General features: G+C 51.4%; 1 protein-coding gene across 3 annotated transcripts in view; it reads right to left on the bottom strand.

Annotated features, from left to right (window-relative positions):
• Nucleotides 1-27,568, bottom strand: part of CYFIP2 (cytoplasmic FMR1 interacting protein 2) — a 137,265-nt gene that overhangs the window by 72,036 nt on the left and 37,661 nt on the right. For all 3 annotated transcript variants that reach the window (XM_075541893.1, XM_075541891.1, XM_075541892.1), the window contains exons 4-15: nucleotides 24,053-24,130; nucleotides 22,537-22,638; nucleotides 18,293-18,474; nucleotides 15,924-16,020; nucleotides 15,022-15,150; nucleotides 13,830-13,934; nucleotides 11,901-11,992; nucleotides 7,829-7,946; nucleotides 5,328-5,447; nucleotides 4,360-4,485; nucleotides 1,796-1,962; nucleotides 922-1,069 (exon numbers count right to left, since the gene is read on the bottom strand). In XM_075541893.1, coding sequence (XP_075398008.1) covers nucleotides 922-1,069; nucleotides 1,796-1,962; nucleotides 4,360-4,485; nucleotides 5,328-5,447; nucleotides 7,829-7,946; nucleotides 11,901-11,992; nucleotides 13,830-13,934; nucleotides 15,022-15,150; nucleotides 15,924-16,020; nucleotides 18,293-18,474; nucleotides 22,537-22,638; nucleotides 24,053-24,130 — 1,464 coding nt within the window. The remainder of the gene's footprint in view (nucleotides 1-921; nucleotides 1,070-1,795; nucleotides 1,963-4,359; nucleotides 4,486-5,327; nucleotides 5,448-7,828; nucleotides 7,947-11,900; nucleotides 11,993-13,829; nucleotides 13,935-15,021; nucleotides 15,151-15,923; nucleotides 16,021-18,292; nucleotides 18,475-22,536; nucleotides 22,639-24,052; nucleotides 24,131-27,568) is intronic.

The following is a 27,568-nucleotide window of genomic DNA, read 5'->3' as shown; positions in this document are numbered from 1 at the left end:
CTTCAACCTGGCAGTTAGCCACGGAGCGTTTTCCCTACTGACACCACCCAAAGACTCCTTCAAAAAGCTCACCAGAAATTCACCTTGAGCAAGAGTATGAATATGATGCCAAGACTCGTTACCCCCCCCCCCATTTCCCCAGCCTCCCCCACTTCTCGCTCTCTAATTTCACGTCTTCTCAGGACATGCTACTGGCTGCCTCTTGTTCAGAAGTTCTGGCTGGACACTGCATGTATTTGGAGAAAAACTTTCTCTAAAGGGCCAGTGGCTGTCAAGACTTGTGCTCCTTTGGGGAGATGGGTAATACTGAAAGGGGTCCCTGGCCAGGAACCTCATCCAAAGATTTCATTTTACCGAGAAGATACCAGACCTCAGAGAGGTAGAGGGGCTTGCCCAAGCTCACACAGCACATGAGAAGCAGGACCTGAGAATGGCTGAGTGGGGCGCCCCTGCAGGGAAGGGGCTGGGTTCATTAAAGAGGCATGGGGCAGATGTGTATACGTGAGGGGGGCTCCAAAAGTTAGTGGGGGGAAACCAGAATGAAACGACAATGGGATTTCCTCATGGATCTACTGAAGCCCTCTCATATGGAGATTGAAGCTCATCTGACTCTTGCTTCACGGGCTAGGTGATAACCACCCCCGTTTGCCAGATTAGACAACCAAGGCACAGAGGGACCGTGTAAGGTGCCCGAGGTCACACAGGTCTCTGGGACTAGAATCCAGGTCTCCTGAATCTTAGGTCGGTGGTCCTCCCTTCTATCTCAAAGCAAGAGGGAAGATTAAGGCTAGAGCAGCCACTTGACCCTGCCCCTCCGCCCAAGGACCCCAGCCCCGCTGCCCAGCGGCCCGCCAGGATGACCCCCTGTGGCCGGACTGCTCTCGGGGTCCATGAAGCTGGCCTGTGCCTGCAGCCGCTTACCTGTGTGCTGGAGGGCCCGACGGCACGCCGCGGCACCTTGATGTCGAAGCCACCCTTGGGGTCCTTCTCCCCTCGCAAGCACGGGTCATTGGGAGGCTCTCGGCCCCCCTCCCAGTCACAGATGGTCTTCCGGATGGCCTGCAGGACACTGGGGAAGGAAGAGCTGACACTCAGGGCAGCTGACTCCTGGGAGGACAGCTGCCAGCCTCTTCCCAGGGCTGCTGATCCCCCAGGGGCCTTGGCATGACTGAGATGGGAGTGACACCAGTTCCTCCTGGCGCCCACCCTGAGATACTGGATTAGTACTGAAAGGGGTAGTTCGGGACTCACTCTGCACTGTCACCTCCATCCCAGCTTGTCCTGACGCCTGCTAGATGTTTCAGCACTGGGCTCGGAGCCCACACCGGGAGAGAACTTAACTCTTTTTCTCTCTGGCTCAAGGAAAATCTCTTTGGCATAGGAGTCCAATTAAATCACGTGTACTTAAATATTTCACAATAGCTTCTATTTGTTGTACACCTACTCTTCGCTGCTGTGTGCTTAACTCACCTCCGCATCCCAGCTGCCTGGGCAACAGGTCCCACGGTCATCTCTGTCTCACAAATGAGGGAAACGGAGGCTTGGAGCAGGGCAGCCATGAGATGAAGCTCACTTCACTAAGCGGGGGCGGGAATGGGTTTCAAACCTGGAGACTGGAGCTGAATTCACCCCCGTTTCCAATTCAAATTCTCCCAAGAGAGACTGCTAACTCAGAGAACGATCTAGAAAAAGTCTGCGTGAACTCCGAGCCTGCCACAGATGCAGAGGAGCCAGGGACTACCTTCCTAGTCAGCAGCGAGGCCCGCCACCCGCCCGCGGCCGCCCGCGGACCCACCTGATGAGCACATTCTTCTTCTTGCGCACCGCCTGCCTCAGGGGCTCGCGCAGAGTCACCTGGGCAAAGTCCTGCAGGGCCGCATAGATGGTGTTCCTGATGGCCTGGTTGAAGACGCTCTCCATCCTGCCCATGAGCACCTGCAGGCCTTTGATCATGGCGATCACCTGGTCAGGTACAGATGAAGGTCAGGCTTGTCGGGCCTCAGTGTAAGTCACGGGAAGACTATAGAGAGCATTCTTTAATGGCGATGCTTCAAGGGCTCCCCAGGAGACTGCTGCGGGACTAGGCTCTTGTGCTACTCTGAGTGCGGGCTCACAGCTGAGTAGGGAGCGCCCATCAGGGCGCACAGCAGCACCGGGCTGCCTCCATCAAGGAGTCTCACCGCAAGACAAGCACGTCAGTCAGCTCAGCGGACCAGTGTGCTTGGCGACACGGTTGGCCTGAGCGCTTATTCCTTAAGGAGTTTGAGCAGCACTGTAACTCCAGCAGGCCGCTCCACGTGCCACGCACCATTGCCAAAACCAACCCCACTGCCGCCGAGTCGACTCCAACTCCTCGCAGCCCCACAGGACAGAGTAGAAATGTTTCTGTGGGTTTCCGAGAATGATGAGCAGACAACCTCATCTTTCACCCAAGGAGAAGGTGGTGGGTTTGAACTGCCGACTTCTTGGTTAGCAGCTGGGGGCTTTACCTACTATACCACCAGGGATCCTTGCATGCACCCATATACCATGTCAAATAGAGACTTTTTTCATGGTACATTTCCTAAGGCTTGTTTATTATCCTTGCTTTAAAAACAACAGTTGCTGCTTGGATCCATACAACAGGGACATCCCCTCCTGCAGAAGCCATGGGAGACAAGGCTCAGCCTTTCTGTTGGGCTCCCTCACATCTTGGTTTGGATGGGAGTCTGGCCATGGAGAGTGGACCAGGCCTGGCCTGTCTGCCTGTGTGTTTGCTCTCTGGGCGCCTGTCCTCTCCCCATCACGAGGGAGGGAGGCCTGCGTTGCTGCAGCTGTGAAGCCCGTTGCTCAGGGAAGGAGCTGGGGGAAGAAGAGGAAAGCTGTTGAACTTTGGGCTGAAGTCACCGTCTCTAGCCCAGATTTAATGACGATAAACCGGATTCTTTAATGCCATATGCCTCAAGCCTTAATTTTGCAATCGGTTCAGAATTTGAAGGAGAAAGTGTGTATCAAACCCATCTTCTCACAGTCATCACACCCGTCACACCCATTATGACTTGCTCGTCTCCCTCCCCCCCACCCCACCCCACCCCACATCAAACAGAGAGCACAGCCTGCGTGAGTCCTGCGGATGCTGTGCACACCCGCTCCCTGGTGCCTGGGCTGTGGTGGGGAGTTAGGTATTTGTCTGGGACTAAGGGTGGGGAAGCAGCTTCCTCTTCGCAAGGGGGAGATGGAAATGTTTGTACATTGATTGTACTGGTGGTTTCATGATGTACTCAACTGTCAGATTTCTTTGACTTGAACACTTGTAAATGGATGCAGTTTATTTCATGTGCGTTCTATCTCAATAAAATTGATTAAACAATTATAATGACCACATTTCTGACACAAGATCAGTGCACTGCAAAATAAGAAAAGTCAAAGGTTTTGGACATCAAAAATATTATCAAAATTCTAATCGAGTTGGAAGACAAATTTGAGGAAATGTGATGTAAGGCTGACAGAAAGGAGTAGCATGCAATAATAGAGAAAAGGTAATAAAGTCAGAGGTTAAAATTTGGAGGCCCGGTATCTGATAGTGTGATTGCTGTCCTGCTGGGCCTAAAATCAGCTGCTTTAGAGGCAGAAAAGGGGACCCTAAGACGAGCGAGAAAGAAGAGCCAGGAGTGACACATGTCCTCCAGACACTGAGATCCCTGCGCACTGAGCCTCCTCATCCAGCAGCGGCAGAACCAGGAGGTGGAGCATGAGACAGGTGCAGCCGTTCCAGCCCACAGAGGACATAATGCTGAGATGCTTTGGGGCAGGAGGCTGGCTCGTAGAATGGGGTGCCCTCGGGCTCTTCATAAGGGAGGCTAGATTTGCTGACTCATCAAGCTGGAGCTAGAGCAGGTTGAGGTTTACAGCCGAGTGGACATTTATCAGCAGCCTTAAAGAGTTTTGTAATATTGTCCATACAAGGCAGAGGCACGCCATGAGGCTGCGGGCCAGCGAGAGGCCTGCTTGCCGAGAAGAAACTAAACTGCTAGACACCTGTAGGCTGAGCACCTCCCACCTGTTAACTTCCACGATTGATCCCACAATCAGCAGCACTGTCAGGGCTCTGAGTGGCCACTGCCGTGACATGCTGAAGCCAGATTAAAAGTGGACAGAGCTCTGCGAGGGACGGGTAGTGTCATAATAGGGCAACAAGAGATAAAGGATGGGCCTCTCTGACCTGTCTTGTGGTAATTGACCTTGGGAGCCAGAGGAGGTCAGATGCAGCCCCCAGACAATCTCCTCAAATCTTTATTGTCCAGAGAAGTCATTTTTCCCAGGACCACTCCTGGGACCACCATGGGGGGCCCATGGAGTGGAGAGGCAGGCAGCACCTACCTCTACGAAGGCGAACTTTTCCTCGCTGGTGTAATTGTAGCGTGTGGCTCTCTCGTACTCTTCTGCTGTGCCAGGGCAGTCCTTGTTGCAGAACTTGTCAGTGGGGTGAACCAGCTTCCAGGAGTACTAGGGGGAGTGGATACAACCCATCTGTCCATCCACCAATGAAGAGATAACCCAAATGCGGGACATGCATACAAAGGAGCATGAAGTACTGACCGATGTGAAAACATCAGTCTAACTGAAATAAGCCAGCGACAAAAGGCCACAGACTAGGTGATTCCAAGTCTATGAAAGATGCAGGAGAGGACACTCGATGGAGTCAGAGAGGATATCAGTGTTTGCAGAGGTCTTGGGGAAGGAGCCCTGGTGATACCATGAGGGCAGTGCTCGGCTGCTAACCAAAATGTCCATGGTTTAAACTCACCAGAGGCTCCATGGATGAAAAGACCATAAAGATCACAGCCTACGAAACCCTTCAGGGGAGTCTACTCTCCCAAATACCAACCCAAGAAGAACCCACTGCCTCCGAGTCGATTCTGACTCACGGCGGGCACAGGCGGCAGAGCAGAAGCGCTCGTAGGACCCCCGAGGCTGCGGATCTTCACGGGAACGATTGTCTCATCTTTCTCTCGCTGTGCGGCAGTGGGTTCAAACTGCTAAGCTGGCCCTAACCAGCTATGTCACTGACTTGACGGCACACCACAAGGCCGGGGGGAGAGGGAAGCAGGAGATGGTAGCGAAGGGGCAGTAAAGATTCTTGGTAACAGGACTGTTCTAACGTTGACTGGGGTGACAGTTGTATAACTCTGTGAATACACTGAATCGAACACTTCAAAGGGGCGAATGGTGAGGCTCACGGGGGATATCGCAGTCATATGGTGAAAAATAAATCAACGAGCCGTGGGGAGAGATGGAGCGGGAAGCGAGCGCAGCGGGCTCTGCGTGGAGGGGACGGAGACACCTACCACCTCCATGACATGGGCGCTCCACTTGGACAAAAGCTGCAGCCCCCGCAGGGCCAGGTCGAAGAGCTCGCGGTACTCCTCGTCAGACTTCTGGCTGTCCAGCCCCGAGCCCGTCACCACCTGGGGAACACGGGCGGTCACTCTCCTCGTGCACGCGCTTGGCACGTTCTCGTGCAAGTTCCTGTTCCTCTCCGGGGCAGATTAGGGAAGGTGCTGTTACGATGCCTCCTTCATGGATACGTGGAGGGCAAGGGCTTGACATGGTTGAGGGTCCCAATCCAGGTGCGTGACACCCCGTCTGCTATTCACCACACCACTCTGGGGTATCGCAGGGCACTGGCCTTTAACCCTTCTGACTGTCACTTATAGCAAGAATTAAAAATGCCATTGTGACTCAGGAGCACATATTAACATGGGGGATATCAAATTTATATACGGCACAACAGTTTCATGGAGCATTATCATTATTAATACATCTGATCCCCTCTGATGGGCTGTTCTATTTCACTCAAAAATGTCAATCACAACCCACTTATTTAACAACTCATGAATGATATGTCACTCCTGGAGTGAAATGCACTGGGGTAGACGATTAAATATCCATGTGTTGTTCTATTGGACCATGTAACATTGCATACATGTATACTTGTGTGTATGCACAGGATAAAGAATGAGGGGGCTTCAAAAAGTTCATGGAGGAAAAATATATTATCTTTGCATTCCATTTTCCCGCATGTCCCTGGAGAACGCTGTCGTGCTTCGTGGTGAAGCGAGGCCCCCTCAGAAAGAAGATCTCAAAGAAATGGGTTCACCCGTGGCTCCAGTGTAACGAATGGAGGATGGCTCAGGCCAGGCAGTGCGTCCTTCTGCTGAACGTGGGGTTCAGTGAGTCTGAACTGACGGGTGGCTCTTAAAAGGAACATTCGTGTGTGTGTGTGTTTACACACTTTGAAAAATATATGATACTTTAAAGGCAGAGTCCCTCTGAGCCCACAGCACATACAAGCAATCGTGGAGGTGGCCCAAGCCCCGGGCAAACGGTTCCCCAGCGGCCGTGCAGCTGACTGGCACACGTAAAGATCACCAGCCGCCCGAGCTTGATCTGTCAGTGTTTACCAAATGTGGGCAAGTGACCCAATGCCCATACTGCTCGCCTGTGCCAGATGGTGCCCCTTTCAAATATGCTGCCCTGTGCTTACATGAGGAGTTTCTGGGAGGAGCAAATGGTTAAGCATCCGAGCAGCAGCTGACATAGAGAGCAGTTCTCCATACACACGGGGCTGTCATAAGTCAGTACGTCGACTCCATGGCCACTAACAAGAAGGAGCAATGCCTTCTCTATTCGAGTTTGAAGGGCATGACCACTAGGGCCACATGCCACACAAGGGAGCCGTGAGTCAACCTGGGGGCAACAACGACCAAACCCACAGCCCTCTGGGAGTGGGATTTCCCATCGAGTTCCCAAGGTTATCTAACTTCGCAGAAGCAGACCACTGCTACATCTTCCTCTCTCAGACAGCTAGCGGGTGGGTTTGAACTGCTGACTTTGGGGTTGGCAGTCAACCACTTAGCCACTACGCCACCAGCGCTCTTGGAACAGGGAGCAGCACTCCCTGTTGATCACTGGACCGATCGTGTGTCAGGGCAGACCTGTGCCCTGTAGGCTTTTCAGCGGCTGATTTTTTCAGAAATTTGGTCACTAGGCCTTATTTTCAAAGGTTTTGGGGTGAACAACTTCCAGTCCTTCACTTAGTAGCCACCCAGCGACTCCAATCTAGGAGTAACCCTGGGCAACCAAGAATTCATGTCAGATGACTTCAATGTATTCTGACAGAACACACACACGCAAACCAAGCTAGTACAGGAAGTTCAGAGGCCATACACACCCAGAGTTTAATCATCGTTAGTTCTGAATGGTATTGTTTTACGTGATAAATTTCCCTTTTTTATGCATTTGTGTTATTATTTGGAGATCTGTACATTGATCATGGTTCTATGTTAAGGGGGGAAAAAGGGAAAAACTCAATAATTATTGGGTAAAAAAATAGTGCCTATCAAGATGTTAGGAGATTTCTGTGGTTTTTCTTTTGCCTGCGTGTTTTAAATTTTTCACAGTGACATTAGTGTGTAGTTTTGACTATTTAGATAGTGTCATGTGCATGGCCACTCAGAAGTCTGCTCTGGCTTCCGGAGTAAATATGATTTGGATACTGAACTCACAATGACCACCTGCCGGCAGAGCACACGCTCCATATGTCATCAATCCTATCCCTTAATCTTCTCAGTGGGCCTTCATAGGTAATATTATGACTCTCAATTTCTGACATGAGGAAGCCGAGGCACAGCGATGTGGAACTGTTTGCCCATGGCTGATCAAAATCTGTATCTTCCCACCTGCCTCCCATGCACCTGCCCTCACTGCTGCGTTCCAGCAGGCCATGTGTCCGTTCCCTGTCCTGGGCCCGCATGCACTGCCATCCCAGCAGCCAGAGGGTGCTCACCTCACTGTTGCTGTAGCGTGCGAGTTCAGAGATGAAGCGGATGTGGTCATCCCGGATCTGCACCATCTGCTCGCAGATGTTGTACTGTGGGCTGATGCTGCTCTGGGTGCACGTCCACCTGGGTAGAGAATCATGGGTCGGAGCAGGTCCTGCTGGAGGTGCCAGGGTGGGACTGGCTCCTTCCACACAGTTGCTGCTCCTGATTCCTCCAACACACAGCCAACATAGCCGGCTCTCCCTGTGGGCGAGTCCAGGAGGTATTCCAGAAAACTTGGCGAAGGACCATAGTAAATCCAGTGCTGCTGAATTGCAGCGCCCCCACCTGCCCCCTCCCCACCCCTTCCTCCTTTGGGGCTGGTCTCCTCTGAGACCCAATCACAGGCTTTCCAGGCACTCTGTCCAAGTACTTACCAGAGTTCTGAGTGAGCAATCAGGGAAGGACTCTCTAGTGCCATAAAGGACTGAATCGGAGCAAAGAAACAGCAGCTGGGCAGCCTCCCTAACCACATCTCGACGTGAACAGCATCTCACCAGCCTCTGATGGAAACTTAGCTTCCAAGAGGAAGCTGGGACTGGAGAGACCTGAACGGAGTGTAGCTCTTCTTCAACAGGGGCAGGGCCACCTGGCAGCAATCGTGTGAGAGAGCCAAGACCCTTCAGAGAGACATCGTGGTTCTCGCTCCTCTCCCCAAATCTCTTTTGGAGGACACCCTTCAGGAACCCATCCAGAACTGGGATACAAAGCTTCACCCTTCTTTCTCAAGAGGAAAGAGCCGTCTCCTTTATCCTCTTCCGCCAACCAGTGCTGGGTGACCCAGGAAACAGACTAAGCATGTTGGGAAATCCAGGACAACCCACCCAACCCCTTCCAAAAACTGTAGAAAATTATTCAGGAAAGCGTTCACACTATCAAAAGGAGAGCAGAAGTGGTCCGAATAAAAATACTCATAACCGTATCAGAATGGCAATCGACTTCCTTGTGTTCCCTGAGCAGTGTGGCATTCCTCCGATTCTGAATGACTCGGGTGAGGATGAGACACACGTGGCAGCCAGGCCCGGCTCTCCGCCCCGTGCATTACACCAGCGGCCTCCACTCGCCACAACTCCGGGTGGCTGCGATTTCATGCACTGAAGAACGAGGAGCCATTCCTGACACCATGTTTTTGGGTTGTTGTTTTACCTTAAAAAACCTCCTCACCAACCTGCAGTCCATGAGACACACACACAAACAGTCTGGCGCCCCTTGGTCAGACTCATCTGCCAGCGCTCCAGGCTGGTGGAGTTCAAGCACACTCCATGTGGTAGTTACATAATCTGGTGTCAATTTGGGACATGAGAAGATTATGAGTGAAGGGGTGGAGCCTGGTTTGTCACTCTGATTTGAGCCAATGAGGCCTCTGGGTGGGCGTGGCCCTCTCCTGAGAATTCTGGGAACTCCTTGGGGCAGAAGATACTTCTCTCTCTCTCTGCTCACTCCCTTGAAGACTCTCTACTAACAAGACTCAAGCTCACCCCTGAGAGACATTCTAGTGACAAGACACATGGCACTACGCTCCGGGAGCTGGAGAAGCCCCATGGACCGGCCCTGATGCAACCAGACCTCTGGAGTCGGAGAAGCCACGTAGAGACCCCTGCCAGCGCTGAGATGCTTACACCACCACTAGATCCACAAGACTTCCCACCCACTGGACTGTGATCCTCCTGCATTCGGCATCATTGCACATATTTCATAAGTCCGAAGAGGACTTTATAGATTGGTATTGGACATAGGGGCTAATATTGGACTTATAGACATGCTCTGGACTGGGCTGGGATGTTTTCTCAATATTCAATTGCTCTTGATTATAAACCTCTTTCTTATGTACATGTGAGTGTCTATGAATTTGTTTTCTAGCCTACCCAGACCAGCACGCAATGTGTCAGCGCTGTCCCGATAGACATCTGTTCGTTTGTGTCTACTGATCTAGCTTCCTTCTCCTCATCGTCTCATCTTTGCTTTCCGGTAAATGCTAACAATGTGGTCTCATATGGTAAACTGCTCATGGGAGCACATAACTTACAGATGACACTGTTTATTTTATAAGCTAATCTATTATATGTATGCAAGGTGACCTGCAGAAATTGCACCAATTCCACGTCCAAAGGGTACTTTAGGGTGTTCCAAGGGCATTGTTGGGTGAGTCTCATAAGTTCCTTTAGACAATTCATCCAGTAGGTTTGGCCTTTTTATTTTTAAAGGCTTTTGAGTTTTGTTCTACATATTTCTCTCATTCTATCTGGGGCTTCCTGTTGTATCTCTGGTCAGAACAGTGGGCAGTGGTAGCCGGGTACTCTCTAGTCCTCTGGTCTCCAGTTAAAGGAGGCTGTGCTTCCTTGTGGCTAGCCATCCTACAGACGAGTACCTTCTTTGAGTCTTGGTTTCCTTCATTGTGCTCCAGATAAACAAACACCGACAGTTGTATCTTCCATAGCGACTCACAAACTTTTAAGACCCCAGGTGCTACTCACCCTTCTAGGATATAGAACATACTTTTTGAAGCGGGCTATGCCCACTGACTAAGTTGTCACCTAAAACTATGGTTCCAAGCCCTTTGACCCAATAAACCAACCCCATGAGTTGTCTGGCTACATTTAGGAAGCCGCCTTAACTCTCTGTGCACATAGTTTTAAGATGTTAGTTAACCTCTAGGCCTTGTAGCGTAGTGGGTTACCTGATAGGCTACTAACTGCAAGGTCAGCAGTTCAAAACCACCAGCTGCTCCATGGGAGAAAGACGAGACTTTCTACTCTGTAAAGAGTTACAATCCACAATCCACAGAGTAAGCTCTCTTCTATCTTATGGGGTCACCATGAGTCGGAATAGATTTGATGGCAGTGTGTTTGAGTTAACATAGGGTTTAAAACCTAAAGGGTGGGTGGCTGGGCATCAGGTGTTGGGTTTAGGGCTCAGCTTGAAAGATTGGGACTTGGGCTGGGGCCCAAGAGCAAGGGATTGGGACTGAATGATAGGAGCAGAAGTTAGGGCGAGACTAAAGGACAGGTAGTCTTTTTCAATACGAAGAGGCCATTTTCTTGAACCAAGCCCTCCGCTTTGGGAAAGGTGCCCAGGGACAAAAGCTCTTTCACAGATCCAGGGAGCGGTAGCCAGAGCCCCTCTCGCTTTCATGAGGGACTTCAGTCTTGGCACCAAACCGGATCCAATTCCTTTGTGTCAATTCCGACTCACAGAGACCCTACAGGGCAGAGTCCTACATGGATTCCCAGACAGTAACCCTTTCCCCACAGAGCCCTGGAGGTGACACATTGGGCTGTCATCCACAAGGTCAACAGTTCAAAACCACCAGTCAGTGTCCCAGAAGAAAGATGGGGTTTTCCCCTCCCCAAAAGAGTTATAGCCTCAGAAACCGAGAGGGGCAGCTCAACCCCGTCCTGTTGGGTCTCTGGGTCAGAGCTGACTCAGTGGCAGTGAGTTTTGTTTGTTTCTATTTTTGAAAATCACTTTGGAAGCAGACTGCCATCTCTTTCTCCCAGGGAGCAGCTGGTGGATACAAACCAACGACTGTGCAGTTGGCAGCCCAGCACTCAACCACTGGGCCCCCAGCACTCCTCCAACCTTGGCACAGACTACATTCAATCATGGTTTGGGACGTAACCAAGCTGAGGCTGTCAACCATTTCACCGTCACACCTTCAACTGCATACTGACGGTACAGACAGGACACCTGAGGAAAGAACCGGTTAAGGATGAAAACCCCCAGTGGGGACCCAAGTCATCTCATCCCACCTGGCCATTGAGAGCCCACCTCTGCTCCCCACCAGGGGACGACGTGGGTCACCGCTGGATGGAGAAGGGGCCTTGGCTGTGCTCTGGGCCCTTTTGAGCCCCAGCAGCAAAGGTGGGTGCAAAAGGGCTCAGAGCACTCTCCGAGGCTCCCTCTAGCCAGGTGCCAGTGTGGTGCAGGATCCACCTGCCCAGGCTCTGGGGAGGGAGGAGGGGCTGAAGTGGCCCCTCGGCCCCCTGCCCGGGCTGGGTGTGCTCGCGGGAGCCGAGAGACATTACGGCAGGCACTCACTTGGACTTGTTCTCTTCATAGTGAGCACTGGTCTTAATGTATCTGGCCAGCTCTATCTGCATGTCTCCGAATAACGGCACCACCTGCAGCTGCTGCAAAGGAACAAACACAGCATGTGAGTCACCAGGGGAGGAGCAGGGCCACAGCCTTTGCCAGTGGGGAAGGCCGGCTACCGCGTGTGGGCTGATGCCTAGTTTCTCTCTCCATGTGACCCTAAACCGGAAGGAGCCTCAGCAAGCACCCAGGTGCTCCTGTGCATCCCACGGACTTCGTTTTCCAGAGAGGCAGAGTGGCTTGTCCTGGGTCGCTCATCAGAAGGGATGAAAGACGAGGACACTATGGCCGCCTCTCGGTGCTCTTGTGTCTGCTACTTTGCCCCAGTAGCATTGCTGGGACTCGGTGGGCATCTGGGAGCTGCAAGGGAAAGCACGATACCTACCACTAGAGGGCAGGCTACTCCCATCCGGATTCTAGGACAAACGGAAGGTTCCAGGTTATTTTCTGCTTCCGATGCACTAGTCTCTCTCTGTCAAGCACTCTAAAAACACCATCTCAATCCACGGAGTTAGGTAGTAGAATCACTCCCATTATACAGATGAAGAAATGGAAGCTCTGAGAGATTCAATAACTTTTCCACAAAACCATGCCACCTAGATGCCAATGAGCAAAGTTGACAACCCGGCTCCGACCCACCCATAGAATGCCACTTAGGCCTCCAGGGGACCCTGGAAGGGCATTGAGTTGCAAAGGGTCTGGTGACTTTTCAGAAGTTTCTGGGTGGCACAAAGGATGAACAAGCTTGGCAAATCGCTGAACGATCCCACCCTGAACACCCTACGAAGTGAAGCTCTGCTCGCCAACACACAGGGTCACCAGGAGTCAGCATCAATTCAATGGCAGTGGGGGGTGGAGGTGGGGTGGGGGGAGGTTTGTCCGTGACTTTCCTGAAGTCACCTAGCTATTAAGTGGCAGAGTCAGAACCTAGGCTTGTTTGGGGTGAGATTAGATTCTTCTGTCTCGCCTGCTTCCTCCCCCTAGTCTCCTTAATGTTGACGTAAGGCAACGGCGAATTTTCCAAGGCCCTTTCAATAGAGGCCCTTTTAGCGATTGGAGCATCTCTCTAAACAGTAAATATTTCAGCCTTGAAAAGCAGCAGGCCAGCGCTATGGGATTCCTTCAGGAATTGAAATTTCCTTAAATTTTGAAAGTTAGTGAGACACACGACCAGGTCAGGGCCATCTTTTCAGCAGTAAGTTGGGTATTCCCGAGTCTGACCCCTCAACAGTAGAATACATTGTTAAAATAGAATTCGGTTCTAAGTATGAAATTCTCTTACCAAAAAAAAAAAAATCCTTAAAAGTTTTAATTAATGGAAATTTTTAAGTTTTAAAATCTTGTGACCAGACATTCAGATCCAGAGGCTCTGTCTGGAATGGGCATGCTCACGCCTGAGCAGGTGGATGGAGGTCGATAAGGCCGCTCTCCTGGAGGTGGAGAGCAAGCTAAGGTGGTATTTGGTTTGGCCTGCTGGGAGGCTGTCATTCTGGGAATCAGAAGCAATTAAGCACCCCACCTTCAATTCTCCTGCTTCTGTGAGCTCTGGTTTGTACTGAAAACTAAAGCAGGAGCTATAAGTTGGGAGGCACTTCTTACCCCCCCTCCACCCCCCCCAGATGATAAGAAGCAAAGCAGCAATATGAAGGAGCAATTGCTTGACTTCCCAACCAAATTCTGCCCGGAGCTTGGAACCTTGTTTGATGTTCCCTGGGCCACCTCATCTCTCCAAGAGGCAGACCGGGCCCACCACTCTGCGCTCCTCCCCCCTGCAGAGTCCTTAGAGCCACAGGGACATTGCCAAGCTCCACTGGAGTCCTGTCCAGTCCCATTCCTCTCACCAGAGACCTGCTAGCCCCCAGCCCCACCGCTGACCTTGAAGAACTTGTCGATTTTGCTAAGGTTGATTCTCTTCTTGGCATCCAGTTTGTAAATATTGCTGACATTTCCATCCATCAAATAAAGGCCAAAGCCCATGACCTAGAATGAGAAGGGACAGTCCATGGGAAATAGTCACGCTCATCAGAGAAGCCGCAAACCCCCCAACCCCCAAAAAACAGGTTTGTATATATGCATGCACCCCCCTCCCACACACACGCGCCCTATAAAGCCATATGATGTCATAGAGAAAAGAGGAACAAACACAGCATAGATCAGGTTCCAACCAGAAATTTGGCGGCCTCTTTTGGAGCTCTGACCACACATGGCTCCGATACTGTGTTTAAAATATGTTCTCATGTTTAATTCTCACAATAACCTTCTAAGTCAAGTTCCCATCTGATACATGGGAGAAGGAACTAGAGGTAATCCTTGGGGCCATTTCCCAAGAGCTGCACGTGGAGGTTCTGCAGGGGCCTGCCAGACTTTTCCTTTCGGTGGTGAGAGGCCCTCTCTGCTGGCAGCTGAGGCAACGAAGGAAGGCCGTGCCGAAAGGCTTGCAACAGGCAGCTTGGGAGGTGGAGTGCGGCGCAGAGGGGAAGAACCAGAGCCCGGGTGTGGGAAGACTGAGAGGCAGTTGAGAGGCAGGGAAGGTCCAACAATTTGAAGGCAACATCAAGTTCAGTAACCTGGACTTGAGGGTAGGAATCTGGTTTGTGGAGACAGCAAGACTGAGGAGAGCTACAGGAACGGCCCAGGCAGAGAAGTGGGCATGGGCTTGAACGCTTTTCTGGACTTTCAATTTTCCAGAGGAAGTCAGAGAGAACACACTGCAAGCCACGCTGCCCAGACAAGCTCATCGAGGTGCCCTGGACACGAAAACAAGGGACCAGCTCCAGGGCGAGAGGACACCGACCAGAGAATCTTGAACAATGAAGAAGGGACTGAGGACTTATGGAGAAGGTTGCTCATGCCCATGTTGTGTTTGAGACCGATTAGAAAGAGCTAGCACATGGGGGGCGCTCGCGATAGTCCCTGGCAAGGGCAGGTCACACACATGCCGTGCAGTAAGAGCTGTATGAAGGGCTTCGTGGCAGCCATGCACATGGCCTTCAAAGCGCTCTGAGCCTGAAAGGGAGAGGGGTGCTGGCCGCGGTCAGGCGGGGCGTGGCGCGGGCGGGCGGCTTACCTTGAGGACCATGTGCTTCTCACTGGGGGTCAGGTACATCTTGTTCTCGTAGTAGTCCACGCAGATGTTCACGATGTCGGCCAGCAGCTCCTCGTAGCCCGGGATCACTTCCAGTTGCTGGTGGAGACACTAAACGGCAGCGCGCCCACCCCCTCAAGTTAGGCACACACTCAGAGTTCCTGCACCTTCACCCCGCCCCAGCTGTGCACCCGCACGGCCTAACGCTCACGGCACACGCAAGTGAGGGGACCCTGCACACTAACCCACACGCAATGCCTGAATCGCCTCAATGTCCCCACGTGTGGCTGTTCTGCCACACCTTCCGTGTCAGGAGGTCCACCTCCCTGAGTCCCTGGCTTTGATTCCCGGGCTGTTTTGATTATAAAACTATTTTCTTTGCTACTTCATAACTACAATTTTGCTACTGTTATGAATCGGGCAACTCCTATGAAGGGTGGTTCGCCCCCCCATCGGGGTTGAGAAGGGCTGCTCTAGGAGCCCTGTTTCCAATGGCTCCTTGTTAAGATCACCGAGCCTGCTCCAAGGTGCTGGCTGCTAACTGAGTGCTCACTATTGCCGCTCCGGGACGCCAGTACAGAGGAGGAGACTGAGGCTTAGACGATGCCCGAGGTCTCACAGCAGGTCCATGCGAGACCAAGATTAGGAAAAACAAATGAAAAACCGAACAACCAAAAACGGAAAACAAGGAAGTGCGGCTCCAGGCCTGGTGAGCTCCCCCCACTGACGGAGGCTCGGAAAACACACAAGGAGAGGCAGTGGGGACTGAGGTCTTGGCTGAGTGCGCCTCTGGACAGCCACTGCCCACCCCCACGCCCAGTCTCTAGGCCCCTGCTAGCATCCCTGAACAGCCAGGCTCAGATGAGCAAGGAGACTGTCATCACCTGGGTGATCCTGTTGTGGTTGGCCAGGAACATGGAGAGGTTCTGGGACTCCTGGATGGACTGGGGGTCAGCCATCTTCCTCAGGAACTGTGCCGCCCTGAGACAGAGACCAGCGCTGTGAGCAAACTGTTCCAATGACATGGCTAAACCACGCTCTGCCCCAAAAGTCATGCTATCACAGTTGACTTCAGGTCTAAAGGATGTGTATTCTACAGTCATCTGCTTGGGGTCATTGATACCTTTATTATAAATAAACAAACAAAAACAAGCCAAGTCAATTGGGACTCATAGTGACCCAAGAGGCAGAGTAGAGCTTTCCCTTGGGTTTCGAAGATTGGAAATCTTTATGCATACAGAAAGCCTCAGCTTTCCCTGTGGAATGGATGGTGAGTTTGAACCAGCAACCTTGCAGTGAGCATTTCAATGTCCAACCCACTGTACCACCTCCTGAGATAAGGGGACCTGCAAGTGAAAGGCAAGGAAGCATCTAAGAGCTGTGAAGGTCAAACTCAGAGTGTAAAGGCAATGACAGCCACGTGTGGAGTCAGCCTTGACTCATAAGGACCACACGTGTGTCAGAGCAAAAACATGCACCCTGAGCCTTTAATGGCCGGCTTTTTGGCAGTAGATCACCAGACTTTTCTTCAAAAGCACCTCTGAATAGAGTAGAACTTTAAAGCATCAACACCGCACAGGGGCTCCTAAAGCAATTGTTTGGTGCCATGAATTCAATTCCCACACTTAGTGACTCTTCATGAGAGCAAAGAACTGCCCCACAGGGTTTTCTCGGCTGTGATTTCTAAGGGTACTGAGAACCAAATCTTTCTCCTACAGAGCCACTGGGTGGATTTGAACTGCCAGCCTTTGGGTTAGCAGCTGAGCAGTGACTGTTGCCCTCTCTGGGCTCCATAAAAAAGCTCAGAATGGTGAGCCCCCTCACCCACCACACCTTCCGTGCCTTTTGAGCCCCAGCGAAGGTGCCTAGTGCTTCAACTGTGTATGTTATGGAGAAGAATGCTGGGTAGGATGCTCTGTTCTGTCACATGGTCTGTGTTTTATAGGCCAGCCCAGATGCTCATAAAGGAAAATACAGTATGAAATAGAAGCACCTATCTCTTAAAAGGATACAGATGAAGGGATGATGGATGTCAGGGGCACGAATTGGTCTTAGAGAGAGAGACCTGTAGGAGGGCTGCCCTCATCCTACATGGGATGTGGTGCAGCCCGAGTTTGAGGCCACAAGGAAGGCAGCAAGTCACCACCAACCATGCGGATGGCTGGAGCTGGTGCCCAGAGGAAGCGGGTTGAGGTGGGGATGGTAGTGGCTGGGCCGGGAGCCCTTTGGAGAAGAGTCCGCTGTGTGCTGTGTATGAAATCTTTGTGCAAGCTGTCATCCCTGCAGCAGGCTCACCTGGCTGTGTACACGGGGCTTTACAGTTCATCGGGGGGATTCCGTGGTGAGAGCCACCCCGTTCTGCTTCTGCAGTTACCTTGATATCCAGGAGGGTGCGGCTCAGAGAGGACGATCCCTCTGTCCCAGGACAAGCACATTCACCCAGATGGCCTGCAGCTCCTCTGAGCCTTAACCAACGTAGAGGCCCTCTGTCACTTGTGCCTGCCCTGTCCCGGTGGGTGAAGCATCTTGATTTATATGAAGAGTGGCTTCTCCCCTCCCCAGACTCTTTCTTGTGAGCTAACGCTGACTCACGAACGACACCATGGGGCCCTGCCCACATCCCCACAGAGCAACAGCTCTGCCCCAGGGACGTCTGCAGACACTGTTCGGTGCAAGAGCAGCATCCCTTTCCTCAGCAGCAGGGCGACTCCACTGGCCAGCGGGAAGAAGCGGGAAGCTTCGGGAAGCCACCACCACAGGCCATGAGCTTGCCTGGGAGCGAAGCCGATGCCGAGGAAAGGGAAGAGCTGAGAGGGCAAGAGGGCCAGAGGACTGGCATCATCTGAGTACCCGGGACCAGGTATGCCTGCACTTGGCAATTCTGTCAGTCAAATATGTTCTTCTTTCACGTCAGCATTTTGAATTGGCTTTCTGCTTCTCAACCAAAAACATCAGTGTCATGACTATCAGAATCGTCCCCTACTACACAGGTCTACAGAAAGCCCTGCTGCCCCGTGGGGGTGGAGCTGTGAACTCAATGCCGTCTTGGGAAAGAAGACCAGGAAATCTCCCAAGACCAGGCTCTCAGCGCATCCCTCCAACTGCAGGGCTCTTCCTGCTTGGTGTGGAGACCGGGCACTCAGTTCCTGGAGAAGGAACTGGCAGACGTCTCCACCCACCTCTCCCCCTTGGCTGAGGACCAGGGGAAAGGGGCCAGACTGCGGGGAGTGGGTGGAGGGGAGGGTGCTCTGACCTCTTGTAGGCTGAGTGGTCGTTCTTGACACTGCACTTCATGTTCTTCAGCTCGTCCAGGACAGCAAACATGTTGATGAACTTGCCCAAGGTCAGGAGGTAGGCCTCGGAGACAAAGTCTTTCCTGCGCTCGGCGTGGCACAGGCGTTTCACCTCACTGCAGAACCGCTCGATGGCCTTGCGCTGCAGGCAGACCACACACAGGGCGTGAGGAGGGCGAGCCCGGGGTGGGGTGGGGGTGGGGGTGCTGGCTGGCTGCAATCTCTTGGAAGAGCGGGGTCCAGGCCTCTCCCGGGGTCAGATGTTTAGAGAAAGGCCAATCTGCTAAGTGACCTTGCTCAGTGGAGTCCCCAGATCTAAAGGTGATTTCTATCTAGTGGGGAACCTGGGGCCTGCTCCGTCTGAATGATCTCTTGAGTGTGCATTTGCTGACCGGCATCGTGTCTTTTTTCTTACTTTAGCGAGAACATTTACCAAGTCTCAAAAGACACTTGAAGACAGGGGTACATCATCCGGAGGAGGGAGGCATCCACACGAGTTTGAAATGGCATCTGAGGGTTCACGATTGAGACTGGAGTTAAGTTCGGGTGTACGGGCGGGCAGGCAAAGGAAACTGTCACAAAAGCATGGTTGGTGGCAGATCAAAACATCACAGCTACAGGTGGGACCACAGAAGCAGGGCCGGAACCATGATGAGACACATACATGGTTAAACAGAGGGTTTACAAGATTAGTCCAGGGCCTTCCTACCAAGGCAGCCAGGGCCAAATGGACAGGACATGACTCATGACTACAGGACCCCTGTACCATCCCGAGTACAGTGGCCTCCATCAAGGACAAACGGAGGCAAGTCCCCAGGAGAGACACTGTCCCTCCCTGAGCTGGCCAGAGAGGGTGGAGGCAATCCACTCTCCAAGGCACCCAGACTTATTTCTTATCCCCAGAATCCAGGGCCGTATCAGGCCTTAGGCAAGAAGGCAGCGACTGCAGAGTGAGAGCCTCAGAGAAAGCCATTCAGTAACACTTATTTAGCATTTACTATGTGCCATTGATCCTATAGGGCCGGTCAAGGTCTATGGGGTAGAACTGCCCCTGCAAGCTTCCTAGACCACAACTCTACAGGAATAGAAAGCTGCTTCTTTCTCCCTTGAAGCTTGCTGGTGGTTGCGAACTGCTGACCTTTCATTTAACAGCCCAGAGCATAACCACTATGCCACAGGGTTGCTGAATCAGAACGGACTCAATGGCAGTGAGTCTAATTGTTTTTTCAGTGTGCCAGGCACTTTGGTAGAGCGGGGGGGGGGGGGGGGGGGAAGGAAGGAGGGAAGAAAAAAAGAAAGAAAACCCCATAAAATAAAACACACAGATGTTCATAGGACCCTTATTTACACTAGCCAAAAAGTGAAAAACATCCAAAAGCCTGAGGACCAAAAAAACAAAATGTGGTAGATCTGTACAAAAGAATAATACACAGGCATGAAAAGGAATGATAGACAAATATATGCTACAATATGGGTGAACCTTGGAACCGTTATTCTAAGTGAATGAGTCAGATATAAAGACCAAACAGAGCACACACCATTGACGTGGTAGGTCCAGAAGAGGCAAATCCATGGAGGCAGGAAGAGGGAGTTGGGATCATTGTGGGGTGTTGGTTAGAGAGTATGGGGTTCTCTTCTGAGATGACGTAGACCATTCTAAAATTCAGGGTGGTGGTCCTTGAATGGTCCCATAAATATATTAAACACCATCAAATGATATATATTTTACATGGGTGAACTGCATGGCATGTAAATTATATCTCCATAAAGCTGTTCCAAAACTGAGGTAGTTGAATAATGAGCAAAGGAAATTTCTATGGCAATGCAGAGAAAGGAGGCGGGGAAGGGGTCAGGAGAGATAGAAGAGGCAGAGAAATTAGTCCTCAGAATGGGAACTCTGCTTCCCTTCCATCAGCCCGAGACGTCCTAGAGGAAGTCATTTAAGGCCAGTCCAAGGGCGACTGTCTGTGTGCAGAATCAAAGTCCCAAACATTCTATGATGATGGAAGAGTTCCATAGCTGTCCTGACATGACTCACCACAGGTGACTACTGAACATTTGCAATCTGGCTAGCACGATTAAAACTGCACTTGAAATGTACTTGAGTTTCACTATTTGGGTAGCTGTTATTGTTGTTAGGAGGTATCATGTGGGTTTTGACTCACAGGGACCGGATGTACAACACTGCCCTGCCCTGTGCCATCCTTGTAATTGTTGCTACGCTTGAACCCACGTCTGCAACCAGTGTCAATCCACCTAGTTGAGGGCCTTCCCATTTTCCCCCGATCCTTCCCCAGGTTTTGGTCTTTCTCCAGGGATGGATCCCTCCAGAAAACAGGTCCAAAGCATGTAGAGCAAAGCCCTGCTATCCTTTCAATAGCCACACCGTCAGCTGGGCTCCTTTTAAAGAGCTACAGATGACTAATGGCCACCACATTGGACAATGCAGTTCTGGATTAGTCTAAATTTTCCTTCTCTTAACACTTCTTTTCCGAGGCCCTCGGGTAGGGATTTAAGCAGTGTCTGGATCTTTCCTCTCTTTGGAAGCTTGCTTTCCCACTTAGTGCTCCTCTCTTGGCTTCCTCTTCCCAGGAGGTTCAGACTCACTGAAGTTAGACACCACAATGACGGTGACAGCTGTGGTCTAGAAAACCTCAGCTAGACCCTCCACAGATGGGCTGGCACAATGGCTGCGACACTGGTTTCACACACAGTGATCATGAGGACGGTGCAGGACCGGGCAGGGTGCCCTCTGGTATACAAACGGTCACCAGGCGTGCACACTGACTCGATGGCGCCTGCAAACAACAAACAGCTCTGTCGCCAGGGCTCGCCTTGCTCATTGCATATTTGACCTGTGGGATCCTCACCATAGACCTGCCTGTGAACCTGACCCACTGCTGTCAAGCTGATGCCAATTCTGGGTGACCTCGTGTGTATCAGCGTAGAGCGGCGCTCTGGAAGGCTGACCGTGATTACCAGCTTACATAAATAAATCACCGAGCCCTCCTGGGTTTGCACTGGACGGATTCCAACCCCCAACCTTCCCGTGAAGTCGCCAAGGGCAAACTGTTTGCGCCACTCAGGCCTTGACATGTGCCCTTGACGTGTGCCTTCTTTCCAAGGGGAAACTCTGAGGTCACTGAGAGGCGGTGCCTGGCTCTCTTGTCACACCCCACCCCAACACTTCCCCCAGAACCCCCGCCTTGGGGTGCAGGCAAAGCAGACATTTAACCAGCCCGTGCCACAGGGAAGGCGTGCGGTGTGGCCTTGGCCGCATTCCTGCCCAGCGTCCAGCAAACCCACCATCACCATCTTGCTTGCAGCTTTTGCCTTTGTCATTTCTGTCTGACCAGCCGGCCCTCTTCCACTCGTGGAAAGCCTCCATTCCCTCTCTCCTCCCCGCCTTTCTTCGCGGCCTCGCCACCAGTCTCCCTGCTGTCCCTGCTGACCCCCCTTCCTCGCCACGGCCTCTCAGTTCCCCGGAGCAGCCAGGGCACTGCTTGAGAAACCCCAGCTCCCAGTGCCACCGTCTCCCTGTGGCTCCCAGAGACACCTCTCCATGGCCAGCCTCCCTGCCTCTCACACCCGCCACCAGCGGTCCCCTGCCTCTCTCCAGCCTGGTCTCTGACGGCTCCCCAGCAGGCCCTGCTGCTGCATCCTGGACTTCCTTCCCTTTCCCGACATGTCACGCTCACGCAGCCTCCAGGCCTTGGCCTTTGACTGATGGAGTTCTCCTCAAACGTCCACGTGGCCGCCCCTTTCTTCACCACACAGACCCAGTTCCGTGCTTCCTCAGGAGAACCTGAAGGCATTCCCCATCACACTCCCCCCCCTTTCTTCTGAAGTCCTGATGTCATTGTCTAATGTCCCCCTGCCACCGCACATACACTCACAGACTCGGAACAAACCAAACCCACGACCAGTGGGTCAGTCCTGACTCAAAGGTTCCCAACACTATAAAACGTTAGTGGAGCAGACAGCCTCGTCTCTCTCCTATAGAGCGGCTGCTAGGTTTGAACTGCTTATCTTCTGTAGGCCGACCAATGCCTATGTGGAGAGGGTAGCTTGTCTGTTTTATTCACCCAGGGGTATTGTTGGGTGCTCAATCAACATTTGCTGGAAGAATCAATAACTAGGGTCATGAGAAAATCCAGCTGCCAGTGTGTCAGTCTCCCAGCCCTGCCCGTCCTCCACCCCTCACCTGAAAGTACATGAACTTCATGAGCTTGGTGACCTCTGGCTCCAGCACCTCCACTGTCTTCTCATAGATCTCCACTCGGTTCGGCTGTTCGTTGCATTTCACCTGCGGGAGAGAAGTGGCGTCACACTCACGGGTTTGTCCAGGCGGCCCTGGCTCACACTTACTTTCTTAGAAACAGGGCCCCATGTCATTCCTAAATATGCCTTGGTCTGGTCACCCTGGTTGAGAAGTGGCTGGGTAACCTTGTCCCACAGGGCTGGTAGGGAGAGACAGTCCCCCAGAGCTTGGCTCAGTAGAATCTGAGTCTCTTCCTCTCCTCTCCAGGCGAAGCCCCAATCCTGAATTGTACACATATCTTTTTAATTCCCCAAGTTCTCGCTCCTTCAGCCCCTCCCCATCCCATCTCATAAGGCATGGCCAGACTCTGAGCAGAGACAAAAGCTCTGCCCATTGCTCTAGATGTACTTGGGACAGAGTGCCCTCTAGCCATACCCAGGGCGACATTGGTCTCTCTGAGGTGTGCTCATCAAGAAACCATTGGCGTTCAGCCAGCGTGTGCTTTTGATTCCCAGGACAGTCATGCTCACAGCAGAGTGCCCCAGCTGGCTAACAGGTCACCCAGTTTCAAAGAGCAAACAAAGGCTGGCCAAGGACGTTCTTTACGCTGTTGTTAGGGCATTCTCGATGTGGTAGCAACACCTGAAATGGCCATCGGTTGAGGATTAAATGAGTAAATCAAAGGATGGCGCATTCACAAATGTCACACAGCCATCAGAAGGAACGTGATAGATCCTTGTGAACCCAGAGGAAAGGGTGTGCCCCGTGCACCAGCCGGTGGACAAGCTATAGAACAGTCAGTATAATGTGATCCCACGTGGGTCCAACCAACCACAGAACAAAACTGAGAACGCACCTTCTCGAACAGGAAGGGTGCAAACCAAACTGCTCATAGCAGTCACCTCTCGGGACCAGGATGAGCAGGAAGGGAGGGGAACATGTTGTTTCCTGTACATAGCTCTAGTTCTAGGTTTTGTGAAGACAAGACCCACCAATCATAGGATGACAATAACCATAGTATCTCTATGCAGCAACCTGAGCACTCAGTGAGGAGGAATTCAAGGGGAGAAAGCAAGAGCTATGGACGAAAACCTTTTCATCAATGCTGTCAGTTTATACAATAATACATAAGCAAAGCAAAGAGAAAATACATAGTGAGGCATGGAGTGGTGACGGGTGACGGGCTGGGGAACAGCGGACTCTGGGCTAGCCTTCTGCAGCGGTTACGTGCAGCACAGTGAACAACTGGCCTTTTGAAAGGAAATCTATCGGACACAATTTTTATAGGGACTTTGTCATCCGTCTCATGGACAGCTCTCCCAAAGCTCCAGAGAGCACCCTTGGTCAAGAGACTCCGCTCTGCTCTTTGCTGTGCTCTCCTTTCTGTATTAGGGACCTGCAGGCAACAGCGCCCCTCCTGGAGGTAAGGAGGAACACACGGTGGTAGGGGCAGTCTCACCTGGGGGATGGCCCGGGAACAGCTACGCCAGGTGTACAGCATGACCGCATACTCGTGCCCTTCTTCCAGCATTTCATTCTGAAACAGCAAAGCACGCTCAGTTGGGAGAAACTACCCTGGCGCCAAGGGACTTCCCAGTAGCCCCCAAAACCCCCTGGTATCACAGGACCTGCAGCCCGAGCACCACCTGCGGGCTTCACAGAAATGCCAGATCTCAGTCCCTATCTCTGGGCCTCTGGAAGGTGAATCTGTATCTCAGCAGAATTCCCATGCGACTTACATGCACAAAAAACCTGAGATGTACCAGCCTGTATCATCCACCTCAGACACCCGTGGGCCGTGCAACCAGGCCATGTGGTTCAGACAGATGGACAGCCATGCTAAAAAGAGTGAGGCAGCGCTCTGTGTTCTCACGGCAACAGGTGCCCCCGTTATACGGCGAGCAGGAGGATGGCAAGTAGCAACACACCGCGTACTGCCAGTGGGGTTATAAAAACCAAAACCCAAGGCGGTGATTACACTAAAGTGCATCATTATGGACTGAAGGGGTGTTTGGTGGCCTGTGCAGCGCCAAGCTCAGACGAGCCAGGTTCTCCGGCGGCTTTCACTCATTACGTCATACCATAAGGTCTGTAGTCTTTCAAGAGCCCATGTGACTATGTCATCAACAGGAACACGATTCATGTCAATTGTTAAAAATAACACACAGAGCAGATGGCAAGACCAACAACAGCATGAGTCTGAAAACTCCAGCCATGATTCAACTGATCTGGAAGATGCTACTGTGGAAAGACCCTAAATTCAGAGTCTAAGTGTGTGGGCACAAATGCCAGCTTCCTCACTCACTCTCCCTTTGCCCCTCAGGAAGTCACGTCCTCACCTACAGCTATCCCTTTGGTTATCTGTTCAGTTATGATGGAGAAGCATGGGGTTACATCCTGGGCTGCAAACTATAAGGTCAACAGTTTGAAACCACCAGCTGCTCCATGGGAGAAAAACTGGACTTTCCTTAAAGAGGTACAGTCTCAGAAACTTACTGGGGCAGCTCTGCCCTATTCCATACGGTCGCTATTAAGTTGGCAACAACTCAATGGCCTTGAGTTTCAGCTTTAAATAATGATGATAATAACAATCTCACAATTACGTAGGATTTTGAGAGTCAAATGAGAAACGTGTTTACGTGTACACATGCGAGGTAATCTCTAAAGGGGAGTTGAGAATAGAATTGGGAAAACAAAGTGGTCAGCAATTCTACTCCTAGGAAAGTAGTCAGGAGGACCTAACACATGTCCACATGAAATCCTGTACGGAAATGTTCACAACAATATTCAGTGTAATTGCGTTCAGTTGGGTTCCTCAAAAAGATAAGTTGAAGTTGTAATCCCCGGACCTTGTTGGAAATTGGGTCTTTGAAGAAGTTCACCTGTTAAGTCAACATGATGTCACACTGGAGCAGGACACGTTATAATCCAATCTGAGTACTGTCCTTATACAAGAGGAAAACAGCACAGAGAAATGATAGGGCACAGGCTGTCTGGTGAAAATGCAACTACAAGCCACGGACCTCTTGGGGTTCCTGGAAGCTGGGAGAGACATGTCTCCCCAAGACTTCAGAGGAAGCATAGCCTAGCCAACAGGTTGGTTTGAACTTGCAGCTTTTTGAACCGTGAGACAGTACCTTTCTGTTACTTTAAGCTTAGACTTTCTGGCACATAGTTACCACAGCCTCAGGAAGCTAACACAGTAGAATCAACCCAAGTGTCCATGAGCTGTTGAACGGATAAACAAAATGTGCTATATCCATACAGTGGTTTATTACTCAGCCATAAGAAAGAATGAAATACTGATCCATGCTACTAAAACACGGATGAACCTCGAAGACATTATGCTCAGTCAAAAGACCCAGATGCAAGAGACCCATGTGATGTGATTCCATTTAGCTATAGGTAAAGCTATAGAGGCAAGAAGTGCCTAGGAAGAGGGGGGTGTCCTGGTGGTGCAGAGGTGAAGCACTGGGTGGTTAACCCAAAATCTAGTAACTTAAATCCATTAGCCACTCTGTGGGAGAAAAGGCCTGGTGATCTTCTCCCTACAGATTTTCAGCTCAGGCAGTTCTATTCTGCCCAGTAGGGTCGCTAAGAGATGGCATACAATAGGAATAGGGGGGGTGCAGATGGGAAGTGACTACTAACAGCCCCAGGATCGTCTGTTTGTGAGATGGAACTCAGAGTGGGGACAGCTGTGCAACCCTGGGATAGCCCTGAACTGTCCACCTTGAACCTGTGAACTTCGCTGTGTGCGTTATATCCTCCAAGTGCAACTAAAACATGTTACCAAACCTGCTCTCTGTAAGCATTGGTATCTATATAAGAAATGAACCCTTGCCAATTTATATTTTTATCATAATATCAAGCTGGTACTCAATCAGATTTAATGTGGAGTTTGTTGCCTATTCTGGTTCTGTTTCGACAGCAAATGTGGCTGACATTTCACACGTTCAATTACTAACTTAGAACACTTTAAAAACCAGCACCATATTTTCCTTCAGTCAAGGGGGACCAAGGTCAAGCCAGGGTCTCCTGTTGCCATACACCCAGAGCACATGCCACAAAAGGGAGGTGACAGCAGAGGAGAGAATACACTCACTCAACTCCTGTTTGAATGACCAGTTACTGGGTACGAGGTGCTGGGGCCAGGGCAGAGAACAAGAAGGATATATCTCTGCACTCATGGCCATATCAGCTGATCAGCAAAGAATATCATGTATATGCATGGGATCTAGAAGTCAAGAGGGTCGGGGAGAAAGAGGCAGGGCCTCAGATGACTTGAATTCTAGCCCTGACTTGACTTGGGCTCACATCTTAATGTGTTAATGTCACGGTTTCCTCACTTGGAGGTAAAGAGCTGCCCTAACCCTGGGTCCTCAGTCCTCACTGCATACTAGAGTCACCTAAGAAACCCTGAAGGTGCCCTGGTGGTGTAGTGGCTACATGGTGGGTTTACACAGGAAGAGCAGTTCAAAACCACAAGCCAATCTGAAGGAAAAAGGCTTTCTAACCTGGTAAGATTTCAGTCTCAGAAACCCTGTCCTATAGGGTTACTCTGAGTCATAATTGACTCGATGGCAGTGAGTTTTTGCTTGAGGAAACTCTAAAGACGTGTTATGCCCAGGCTATGCCCCAAGCCAATGAATCATTGTTGTGATGTGGGTGCATGCATCAGTGTGTTTAATACTCCCCAGGAGGGGCAGAGAGGAAGTCCCGAGATGAGATGGATTGCCACAATGGCTGCAACAATGGGCTCGGACGTAAGAGTGATTGGGAGGCTGGTGCAGGACCAGGCTCCTAACAACAACAGGTGTGATTCCACAGTGCAGGCCAGGCGGGCAGCTGAAGGAGCAAGGGCCCCTGAGGGCCTTTGCATTTTTAAGGCTCTGTATGTCCATAATAAACTATTTGAGTCCAGCTCACGTTGCAGGACTGGCAGGGACATACTGTACCTCTCTGCACCTACTTT

The sequence above is a fragment of the Tenrec ecaudatus genome, chromosome 2, assembly GCF_050624435.1.
Source record: "Tenrec ecaudatus isolate mTenEca1 chromosome 2, mTenEca1.hap1, whole genome shotgun sequence".
NCBI classification, from domain to species: domain Eukaryota; kingdom Metazoa; phylum Chordata; class Mammalia; order Afrosoricida; family Tenrecidae; genus Tenrec; species Tenrec ecaudatus.
The sequence above is the reverse complement of the archived record's forward strand: the minus strand, read 5'-3'. Positions and strand labels throughout refer to the sequence as shown.